This window comes from Pecten maximus, chromosome 6, assembly GCF_902652985.1.
Source record: "Pecten maximus chromosome 6, xPecMax1.1, whole genome shotgun sequence".
NCBI lineage: Eukaryota > Metazoa > Mollusca > Bivalvia > Pectinida > Pectinidae > Pecten > Pecten maximus.
Genome location: NC_047020.1, coordinates 45047085 through 45059833, shown reverse-complemented (window position 1 = coordinate 45059833; position 12749 = coordinate 45047085). Strand labels below are relative to the sequence as shown.

Sequence of the window (12749 nt, the reverse complement as noted above, 5' to 3'; positions counted from 1 at the left end):
CTCATCTTCGACCAGCTGACAATTTGCCAACTAGGTGAAGTTATGGGTTCTCATCGTCGAACAACTGACAAACGACCAACTAGGTGAAGTCATGGGTTCTCATCGTTGACCAGCTGACAAACGACCAACTAGGTGAAGTCATGGGTTCTCATCGTCGACCAGCTGACAAATGACCAACTAGGTGAAGTCATGGGTTCTCATCGTCGACCAACTGACAAACGACCAACTAGGTGAAGTCATGGGTTCTCATCGTCGACCAGCTGACAAACGACCAACTAGGTGAAGTCATGGGTTCTCATCGTTGACCAGCTGACAAACGACCAACTAGGTGAAGTCATGGGTTCTCATCTTCGACCAGCTGACAAACGACCAACTAGGTGAAGTCATGGTTCTCATCTTCGACCAGCTGACAAATTGCCAACTAGGTGAAGTCATGGGTTCTCATCGTCGAACAACTGACAAACGACCAACTAGGTGAAGTCATGGGTTCTCATCGTCGACCAGCTGACAAACGACCAACTAGGTGAAGTCAAGGGTTCTCATCGTTGACCAGCTGACAAACGACCAACTAGGTGAAGTCATGGGTTCTCATCGTCGACCAACTGACAAACGACCAACTAGGTGAAGTCATGGGTTCTCATCGTCGACCAGCTGACAAACGACCAACTAGGTGAAGTCATGGGTTCTCATCGTTGACCAGCTGACAAACGACCAACTAGGTGAAGTCATGGGTTCTCATCTTCGACCAGCTGACAAATTGCCAACTAGGTGAAGTCATGGGTTCTCATCGTCGACCAGCTGACAAATTGCCAACTAGGTGAAGTCATGGGTTCTCATCGTCGAACAACTGACAAACGACCAACTAGGTGAAGTCAATGGTTCTCATCGTTGACCAGCTGACAAACGACCAACTAGGTGAAGTCTTGGGTTCTCATCTTCGACCAGCTGACAATTTGCCAACTAGGTGAAGTCATGGGTTCTCATCGTCGAACAACTGACAAACGACCAACTAGGTGAAGTCATGGGTTCTCATCGTCGACCAGCTGACAAACGACCAACTAGGTGAAGTCATGGGTTCTCATCGTTGACCAGCTGACAAACGACCAACTAGGTGAAGTCATGGGTTCTCATCTTCGACCAGCTGACAAATTGCCAACTAGGTGAAGTCATGGGTTCTCATCTTCGACCAGCTGACAAATTGCCAACTAGGTGAAGTCATGGGTTCTCATCGTCGAACAACTGACAAACGACCAACTAGGTGAAGTCATGGGTTCTCATCGTCGACCAGCTGACAAACGACCAACTAGGTGAAGTCAAGGGTTCTCATCGTTGACCAGCTGACAAACGACCAACTAGGTGAAGTCATGGGTTCTCATCGTCGAACAACTGACAAACGACCAACTAGGTGAAGTCATGGGTTCTCATCGTCGACCAGCTGACAAACGACCAACTAGGTGAAGTCATGGGTTCTCATCGTTGACCAGCTGACAAACGACCAACTAGGTGAAGTCATGGGTTCTCATCTTCGACCAGCTGACAAATTGCCAACTAGGTGAAGTCATGGGTTCTCATCGTCGACCAGCTGACAAATTGCCAACTAGGTGAAGTCATGGGTTCTCATCGTCGAACAACTGACAAACGACCAACTAGGTGAAGTCATGGGTTCTCATCTTCGACCAGCTGACAAATTGCCAACTAGGTGAAGTCATGGGTTCTCATCGTCGACCAGCTGACAAATTGCCAACTAGGTGAAGTCATGGGTTCTCATCGTCGAACAACTGACAAACGACCAACTAGGTGAAGTCAATGGTTCTCATCGTTGACCAGCTGACAAACGACCAACTAGGTGAAGTCTTGGGTTCTCATCTTCGACCAGCTGACAATTTGCCAACTAGGTGAAGTCATGGGTTCTCATCGTCGAACAACTGACAAACGACCAACTAGGTGAAGTCATGGGTTCTCATCGTCGACCAGCTGACAAACGACCAACTAGGTGAAGTCATGGGTTCTCATCTTCGACCAGCTGACAAATTGCCAACTAGGTGAAGTCATGGGTTCTCATCTTCGACCAGCTGACAAACGACCAACTAGGTGAAGTCATGGGTTCTCATCTTCGACCAGCTGACAAATTGCCAACTAGGTGAAGTCATGGGTTCTCATCGTCGAACAACTGACAAACGACCAACTAGGTGAAGTCAATGGTTCTCATCGTTGACCAGCTGACAAACGACCAACTAGGTGAAGTCTTGGGTTCTCATCTTCGACCAGCTGACAATTTGCCAACTAGGTGAAGTTATGGGTTCTCATCGTCGAACAACTGACAAACGACCAACTAGGTGAAGTCATGGGTTCTCATCGTCGACCAGCTGACGAACGACCAACTAGGTGAGGTCATGGGTTCTCATCGTTGACCAGCTGACAAACGACCAACTAGGTGAAGTCATGGGTTCTCATCGTCGACCAGCTGACGAACGACCAACTAGGTGAAGTCAAGCGTTCTCATCGTTGACCAGCTGACAAACGACCAACTAGGTGAAGTCATGGGTTCCTATCGTTGACCAATTGACAAACGACCAACTAGGTGAATTCATGGGTTATCGTCGTTGACCAATTGACAAACGACCAACTAGGTGAAGTCATGGGTTCTCATCGTCGACCAGCTGACAAACGACCAACTAGGTGAAGTCATGGGTTCTCATCTTCGACCAGCTGACAAATTGCCAACTAGGTGAAGTCATGGGTTCTCATCGTTGACCAATTGACAAACGACCAACTAGGTGAAGTCATGGGTTATCTTCGTTGACCAACTGACAAACGACCAACTAGGTGAAGTCATGGGTTTTCATCGTCGACCAGCTGACAAACAACCAACTAGGTGAAGTTATGGGTTCTCATCATCGACCAACTGACAAACGACCAACTAGGTGAAGTCATGGGTTATCGTCGTTGACCAACTGACAAACGACCAACTAGGTGAAGTCATGGGTTCTCATCGTCGACCAGCTGACAAACAACCAAGTAGGTGAAGTCATGGGTTCTCATCATCGACCAACTGACAAACGACCAACTAGGTGACGTCATTCTGAATATTTATTTGTCAAACCACAGTGATCAATATGAGGCAAAAGTGAACCAAATTAAGTCCCTAATATATACAAATAATACTTATTACTATAAGGTATATAGTATACATGTAGGTACATGATAAAATTCTCAATCAAGCACGCCTACATCATTTACAAACTTACAAAGTACTAAGTAACACTACAGACAATACATATCTGTTTCACAAGAAAACAAAAGGTATAAATACCCTATAGCTTTTTTATAGATATGCTATACATTACTTACATACATATAGATTAAACATGGATGACCGAGACCAATTATATGTATTACTGGGTATTTAAGAGATTGATCCAAAATCGATAGATTGGAAGAACACAGACAACAGATATGAAACAGTTAAATTACTAATTAGTAATAAATTATCTTTATAAACAATTTACATCAACATAGACATGTTTGAAATATAATTTTGAAAATTCACCCCGTGTATGGCAGAAAGGACATAACTCTTTGTGAGAAAATTGTACAAATCAGTATAGTGTCTTTCTGGTACATATAAAAAATAAAGATGAAGTGGAAGAAAAAATTGTACAGCGCATAACACAGGTCAAGTGGTCAGTCATTGTCCAGCTATCACATAAACTGCTGTACTGTTGTAGTTTATAGCTATCAAATAAAATGCCGTACTGTAATAGTTAATAGCTACCACATACTGCTGTACTGTAGTAGTTTATAGCTATCAAATACTGCTGTATTATAGTAGTTTTATTATAGCTATCACATACAGCTGTACTTTAGTAGTTTATAGCTATCACAAACTGTTGTACTGTAGTAGTTTATAGCTATCACATACTGCTGTACTGTAGTAGTTCATAGCTATCACATACTGCTTTACTGTAGTAGTTTATAGCTATCACATACTACTGTACTGTAGTAGTTTTATTATATCCATCACATACTTCTGTACTGTAGTAGTTTATAGCTATCACATACTGCTTTACTGTAGTAGTTTATAGCTATCACATACTACTGTACTGTAGTAGTTTATGGCTATGACATACTGCTGAACTGTAGTAGTTTATGGCTATCACATACTGCTGTACTGAAGTAGTTTTATTATATCTATCACATACTTCTGTACTGTAGTAGTTTATAGCTATCACATACTGCTTTACTGTAGTAGTTTATAGCTATCACATACTACTGTACTGTAGTAGTTTATGGCTATCACATGCTGCTGAACTGTAGTAGTTTATGGCTATCACATACTGCTGTACTGAAGTAGTTTATAGCTATCAAATACTACTGTACTGTAGTAGTTTTATTATAACTATCACATACTGCTGTATTGTAGTAGTTTATAGCTATCAAATACTGCTGTATTATAGTAGTTTTATTATAGCTATCACATACAGCTGTACTTTAGTAGTTTATAGCTATCACAAACTGTTGTACTGTAGTAGCTTATAGCTATCACATACTGCTTTATTGTAGTAGTCTACAGCTAACACATACTTCTGAACTGTAGTAGTTTATGGCTATCACATACTGCTGTACTGTAGTAGTTTTATTTATATCTATCACATACTTCTGTACTGTAGTAGTTTATAGCTATCACATACTGCTTTACTGTAGTAGTTTATAGCTATCACATACTACTGTAATGTAGTAGTTTATGGCTATCACATACTGCTGAACTGTAGTAGTTTATAGCTATCACATACTGCTGTACTGAAGTAGTTTATAGCTATCACATACTGCTGTACTATAGTAGTTTATAGCTATCACATACTGCTGTACTGTAGTAGTTTTATTATAACTATCACATACTGCTGTACTGTTTTAGTTTATAGTTATCACATACTGCTGTACTGTAGTAGTTTTATTATAACTATCACATACTGCTGTACTGTAGAAGTTTTATACTATCTATCACATACTGCTGTACTGTAGTAGTTTTACATTACCACCACGAAACACTGCCCACAGGACATCCTTCCTGTCTACACCTACAGCCCATGCCCAGTTTGTGTCTGTGTGTATGATCCTGAGGAACTCACCACCTCCACTGAGGAGTAGGACCCTGTCGTTGTTACAGTCCCCTATGATGAGGTTCCCCACACTATCATACACCACACTACAGGGGTCAAATGGTTCACCTCCTGTTTGTGATGTTTTATATGTACTGGGGATGTCACCTCTGTATACAAACAATTCCTGGAAGTTAGTATCCATGACAACAACATGTTTGTTTCCATCACCACCATCATCTTCATTACTGAAATCAATCACTGCGACATTGTGAGTGACAGGACACTCTGTGATCCTCCATGGTGTACACACTAATGGTTTCCCAGTCCCTACAACCATTGTAGTGAGCACCATCTGACCTTGTGTGGTAAATTTAGAGATGTGTTTGGGCATGCCTACAATGACATGGTTACTGGCTGTAACACAGAAACACCTGGGTTCCTCCTTGGTTCTGAATCTGTGTGTTAGTTGTCCTGATGCCAGCTCCAGGATGTCGTTTTCTCTGTCACAGACCCACAGTCTGTGTGTTGTTGGTGACAGACTGATGTCATTGATCCTCGCCTTGTGTGTGACCTTCTGTATTACTGTACCCTTCATGTCCAGGAGAATTAATGTTTTATAGTCCTTGGTCCAGGCCTGGTCATCAGTGGTGGGACATACAGATAAAATAATACATGGAGATCTCCACTCCTCCACCACCTTGGTCTCTGACAGTAGTTTATACCTTGTCACTGCTTTCGTCCCTTTATCTCCTGATTGTTGTTGTGTAGAGGACTGTCCCTGACCATCTGATGTTGAGACTGACCGATCCTGGTCAGTTGATGTTTGACCTTGACCTGAGATGATAACTTTCCCAAGAGCAAGCTTTAGGTGACCTTGAGGATTTGTGTTTGGAGTGAAGCTGACATTACCCAGGGCAGGTTTTACAGGGAAATGTATTTGGGAATCTATTTCACATCTTGTATCGTAAATGTTTAAGTCAGAACCCTGCTGAAGTGCTGTCTTACATTCCTGTATTTGTTGTTTGAGTTGTTTGTCGTACATCCCCAGGTCCTGTTTGTATTTCTGTATCAGCTTTGAATTGTCCTCTTTCATTTTCTGATAAAGAGAGAGTGTCTCTGCTGTGAGCATGTCAAGGGTCTTTTATTAATTTGTCTGTTTGCATCCTCAACTGATGTGACAGTTTCTCAAATGTACTGTCATTTTCATTGAGGAGTGTATCAGTCGAGGTGATGTATTTACCAATTTGTACCAGGTCATTTTGTTCTGTTCTGTCAATAAAGTTTATAATGTCTTGTTTCTTCTGAGGAGTGATTTCACTGAGGTCACAAACCGGATGGCTTTTGTGAATAGAGGAAAGGCATTTTGGACAAACAAGTTCTTGACATTTTTCACAATAGAATTCCAGTTGTCTCCCCTTGTGATGAACACAGGTTGTCTGACCTTTTGTACGGATAGGTATTTTAGCTGTTGCCATTTAGATGAAAATTACAATTTCAGCTGTTAGAGCAATATTGTATTATTATCAAGTAAATTGGAGTTTTGTTTGATGTATTTGAAGAATGAAATCCTGGTTATACTTTCCGTCCAGTATCTGTTGATGTTAAACAATCAGTAATGTAAAAACACAAGAGAATAACTAACTCATGATGTCACAGGTTTACTGTGATGATCCAAGTTGTCCATCGACAGCATCAGAATGTTAATTTACACTGTCCATATTTCTCTACCTTCAGAATTCCCAGCCACACTAATTTACACTGTCCATATTTCTCTACCTTCAGAATTCACAGCCACACTGATTTACACTGTCCATATTTCTCTACCTTCAGAATTCACAGCCACACTAATTTACACTGTCCATATTTCTCTACCTTCAGAATTCACAGCCACACTTATTTACACTGTCCATATTTCTCTACCTTCAGAATTCACAGCCACACTGATTAACTTCCTTCTTGTCATATTGATGAATCTGTTACTTTCTGAATAAACATTTCCAGTTTGAACCAGAATTATACTCCATCAATTTGTTATTTTCATCCTGATAATACCAGTTTTGATCAAAATTTAAATCAACTGAATTGAACAATCCTTCTGATTGGTAAATAATCTTGCCAAACGTGGGTTCTCGGGATGAACGCCCACAAGAATGTGTAGATCTAGCTGTTCTGGTGTTATCTAATATACTCCCGGGTTATGTGAGGTTATCGAAAGACAAGGCCATTGTGAGTCATGTTTACAAACTGTGACATATTAAAATGCTGTTGTAACCCCGGGATGTATGTGTATTGGGTAATAATATGTACATATGTCTGTTAGGTATGGGTGTTGAGTATTAATATGTACATATGTCTGTTAGGTATGTGTATTGGGTAAAAATATGTACATATGTCTGTTAGGTATGTGTATTGGGTAATAATATGTACATATGTCTGTTAGGTATGTGTATTGGGTAAAAATATGTACATGTGTCTGTTAGGTATGTGTATTGGGTAATAATATCTGTTAGTTATTTGTATTGAGTAATAATATGAACATATGTCTGTTAGGTATGTGTATTGGGTAAAAATATGTATATGCGTCTGTTAGGTATGTGTATTGGGTAATAATATGTACATATGTGTGTTAGGTATGTGTATTGGGTAATAATATGTACATATGTGTGTTAGGTATGTGTATTGGGTAATAATATGTACACATGTGTGTTAGGTATGTGTATTGGGTAATAATATGTACATATGTGTGTTAGGTATGTGTATTGTGTAATAATATGTACATATGTGTGTTAGGTATGTGTAGTGGGTAATAATATGTACATATGTCTGTTAGGTATGTGTATTAGGTAATAATATGTATATGTCTGCTAGGTATGTGTATTGGGTAATAATATGTACATATGTGTGTTAGGTATGTGTATTGGGTAATGTTCCAGGGGGTCCTCAGGAATGGGATTGCGGCTGCCGGGGGAGGGATTAACGTGTGTACGATTTTGGATTTTAGATCTGCGATAGTGGGGGCTCGTTCAATCTAGGCCGATAGGGAGAGAGGTTTGGGGGTTGAAAGTGTAGGTGGTTGATTGTAAGGCGTGTACTGCGATTCGTTAGTTGAGCTATGCCACTAATTCTCAACTTTCGGGAGTCTCTTGGTGCAGGGGGTGTTATAGGGGGGCGGGGAGAGGGGGTGGGTTTGAGGGGGGGGGGGTTTCCGGTAGCACGTTTGATAGCTGTCTAGTGCCGGGGACCACGTCGGGTCTGAGGGATGGCAGGAAATCAGTCTGGTTACTGATACTGTAGGAGGACTTGGAATGGAAACTTGTACATTATTGTGTTCATAGAGGTTTTAAGAGTAGTTTAAGTCACTCAAACGTGGGAGCCCGGGTAGTCGGTTTGTGTCACCGCTCTTGTGTGGGTTGTCTGGGGGTGATGTGTATTGGGTAATAATATGTACATATGTGTGTTAGATATGTATATTGTGTAATAATATGTACATATGTCTGTTAAGTATGTGTATTGGGTAATAATATGTACATATGTCTGTTAGGTTGTGTATTGGGTAAAAATATGTACATGTGTCTGTTAGGTATGTGTATTGGGTAATAATATGTACACATGTCTGTTAGGTATGTGTATTGGCTAAAAATGTCTGTTAGGTATGTTTTTTGGGTAATAATATGTACATATGTCTGTTAGGTATGTGTATTTGGTATTAATATGTACATATGTCTGTTAGGTATGTGTATTGGGTAATAATATGTACATTTGTCTGTTAGGTTGTGGGTTGGGTAAAAATGTGTACATGTGTCTGTTAGGTATGTGTATTGGGTAATAATATGTACATATGTCTGTTAGGTATGTGTATTGGGTAACGATATGTACATGTGTCTGATAGGTATGTGTATTGGGTAATAATATGTACATGTGTCTGTTAGGTATGTGTATTAGGTAATAATATGTACATATGTCTGTTAGGTATGTGTATTGGGTACTAATATGTACGTATGTCTGTTAGGTATGTGTTTTGAGTAATAATATGTGCATATGTCTGTTAGGTATGTGTATTAGGTAATAATATGTAAATATGTCTGTTAGGTATGTGTATTTGGTACTAATATGTACAAATGTCTGTTAGGTATGTGTTTTGAGTAATAATATGTACATATGTCTGTTAGGTATGTGTATTGGGTAATAATATGTGCATATGTCTGTTAGGTATGTGTATTGGGTACTAATATGTACATATGTCTGTTAGGTATGTATATTGGGTAATAATATGTACATATGTATGTTAGGTATGTGTATTGGGTAATAATATGTACAAATGTCTGTTAGGTATGTGTATTGAGTAATAATATGTACATATGTCTGTTAAGTATGTGTATTGGGTAATAATATGTACATATGTCTGTTAGGTTGTGTATTGGGTAAAAATATGTACATGTGTCTGTTAGGTATGTGTATTGGGTAATAATATGTACATATGTCTGTTAGGTATGTGTATTGGGTAAAAATGTCAGTTAGGTATGTTTTTTGGGTAATAATATGTACATATGTCTGGTAGGTATGTGTATTGGGTAATAATATTTACATATGTCTGTTAGGTATGTTCATTAGGTAATAATATGTACATATGTCTGTTAGGTATGTGTATTTCGTAATTATATGTACGTATGTCTGTTAGGTATGTGTATTGGGTAATAATATGTACATATGTCTGTTAGGTATGTGTATTGGGTATTAATATTTACATATGTCTGTTGGGTATGTGTATTGGGTAATAATATGTACATATGTATGTTAGGTATGTGTATTGGGTAATAATATGTAGTATCATTCAATTTTAAACAATTACTTCAGTTCATTAATATATTTACGTGTAGAACATATCTGAAATGTTAAAGTAAACACAGATATACATTTATTACAGGTGAAGGAGCGGGCTGTAAAATGTCTCTTTCAGTCTTCTTGGACAATTGCAGAGAGGGTTCTTTACACAATGGGCAACAGGGAACTTCCTCCAGCCAGCAGGGCGAAAACTGACCAACCTGTCCCGTATTGCCAACCGTGCCAGGGAATCTCTCCGATCATAGGAATCCCAGGAAGATGATTTTGATGTAAGCACAACTGGCATAAGTTACTTCATTCGTTATAAACATTTGATACATGTTAATTCACCAACTTAATTGCGTAATCTAAAGAAACATTACGTAATTTGAAAGTCCAATTCAAATTCATTAATGTGTATATATATATTGTAATAGTTCTAATGATAATATTTCCTATTATTAGATTGCCCGTAATTTCCTCCACAAGGATTTCTCCAAGCAGACGTCTCTAACGACTGACAGTGACGCCTCGTCTCTTCCACTCAGGAACAGCTTGATTTGCTCTCGGACATTCAGACTTGGTACGTCCACGGAACATTCAAGGTATGTCTAAACACAGATCATGATGATAATTTGTTACCTATTTTTGTCTAGGGCTGTAACGAGATCCAGACCCAGGTTTGAAATTGTCTACCTGAACCCATTAAACATTGATGTTAAGTGCTCTGTAAACATGTCTCCTGTAGGAACAGTTACATTGTTACATCGTCTGTTGACACTTTTTCAGGGCCGCAAAACATGCTGCCTCGAAAACAGTAATGTTCTACTAAGAAGTAAGAACTATTCAAAGTATTCATTTAACACAAACAAATCCATGTTCATAATATTGAAGGCCTCTCCTGTTCTATTCTAAATGTTCGTACAGGGCTACAACTTACAAGTCTACAGGCCAACGGGTAACCGGGTACGGGTCGGGTTGTAAAGACCAAGTGGTCCCATGGCAAAAACTTTGTACCTGTGACAGCCCTATTTTTTTCAATAGCAAGTTATACTGAGTATGTTAAGTTTATTAAACCTTAAACTATGTACTTTTTGCTGTTATACACAATATTATTTCCAAATATTATACCTTAAGATATTTACTTTATACTGTCATACTCAAGATATTTCCAATTTCATTATAAGAATGAGTACTTAAATTATATACTACTAATAAAATAATTTCGTTAATTTTGTTATCATGTTGTCAAGCACCATTTTGTGCATTTGTTTTCAATTCGTGGATTCATCTCCTCAGACGCCAATGAAAACACCAAGCAAGTTCCACTGCTATTTGTCATGATGACACGCCGACAAACCGCGAATTATGTGAAGGTAAAACATTAGGTGGTTAGTGACAATTAGAAGTTGTATGCAGTCATATTTGTAAAGTCGTTTAGTAAATGTTTCGCTCGCATCCGTCGTAAATTTATATATATACTACATAGTATTAATCCCAAAGAGAAGCTAATAATTGTAGTATGTTTTAGGTGTTTGAGACTATACTTGGTCTTTTACCTGGTCGAGCTGCCATCTAGATGGGTGTTGCAGATTTTGAGAAAGCGTCGCGGGCGGCTACCAGAGCATGTATCCCCGGAGTTGCCATCAGAAGTTACAACTTCCACTAGAACCAGGCTATTTGGTGGAAGGTTCAGGAAGCTGGTCTCCAGGTAAGCATCGTTCAGTAAAAGAAATAAGAAATATTCTATAAATACATGTATGGTTAAAATGCATAGAGATACATATGATGTCTATAGAACTCGCATATATAAGTCATTCAATGAATTCTCAACTTTATTTTATAAAATTACATGAGGCAAGTGTAAGATAATGAAATAGTTGAACTCATTCAATGAAAACTTAAAATTTTAATTAACCAAATTTACATTAAACAAATGTCTTAAATTCTAATGTATTTACTTAGATTGACTACATGCAGAAGACGGAGGTCTACACGGCAGTAAGACAAGTCAGGACACTTTAAAAAAAAAGTAGATAAAAAAATTATATATATATATGTACAAAATGCCTCTCAACTGATGAAGCCCGGGCATATTATTTATTACTGAGGGCAGAAACTAAATTGGCATATACTGTATTATTATTCAATATTATTCTTGATTAATTACTTATTTATTATATTGTTTTTCTTTTTGAAACTCTCTTAAAAATGATGATAATAATAATATAAGTCAACATGGTATAAAAATCATTTATATATATGCCAATTGGGTCTTGAGGATTTCACATAAAAAATGCAACAGTTGTGTCCATTGCCACGTCAGCCTTTTAGATATTAGCATGGTTTGTTTGGAGTACTCTTTCGTACTGGTATCAAGTAATATCTATAGTATAATGCAGACTCAGTCTTTCGTCATAAGAACTTTGTCAATGAAAGACACTCGTTGTCTAACACAATCAGACTTCCCACTGTTTGCAAAACAGATTTGGGGCGATTCAGCTTTTGAGTCATAATTTAATTTACAATTTTTTAAGAATAATTAGAACATTTGTAACAAGAAAGTTTTAGAGTAGTGTTTTTAGACTGAGTGAGTGATCAGCTGACATTTGTTAACATTACACTATTCCATACTTTCAGCTGTTCAATGTTCATCATATCTCATGCCATGTTTTCCATTCACCGTTGGCTTTCCTTTCCTTCTGAAATATCCGTTTCGCAAATGGCATATGAATTGAGAAAGATCAAATACGCTGTGGTTAGTTATATATACATATATATCATTGAAGGGACATATTTGACTAAAGGGAGAGAATGAAAGTCGAT

At 38.4% G+C, this 12749-nt stretch overlaps 1 protein-coding gene and 1 long non-coding RNA gene across 2 annotated transcripts; one reads left to right on the top strand and one right to left on the bottom strand.

The window, feature by feature from the left end:
- Positions 1-5001: 5001 nt before the first annotated feature.
- Positions 5002-6195, bottom strand: LOC117330211. Its single transcript, XM_033888432.1, has one exon. It carries the CDS (start codon positions 6193-6195, stop codon positions 5002-5004), a length of 1194 nt encoding a protein of 397 aa, XP_033744323.1.
- Positions 6196-10400: 4205 nt separating this feature from the next.
- On the top strand, positions 10401-11945 carry LOC117328802. The gene is made up of 4 exons (XR_004533047.1): positions 10401-10528; positions 11223-11299; positions 11455-11634; positions 11889-11945. It is a non-coding gene; the product is annotated as an uncharacterized LOC117328802 (long non-coding RNA).
- The last annotated feature ends 804 nt before the right edge of the window (positions 11946-12749 follow it).

Excerpts from the sequence above, each read along its gene's own strand:
- LOC117330211 (XM_033888432.1), bottom strand. The coding sequence starts at position 6,195 with ATGAAAGAGGACAATTCAAAGCTGATACAGAAATACAAACAGGACCTG.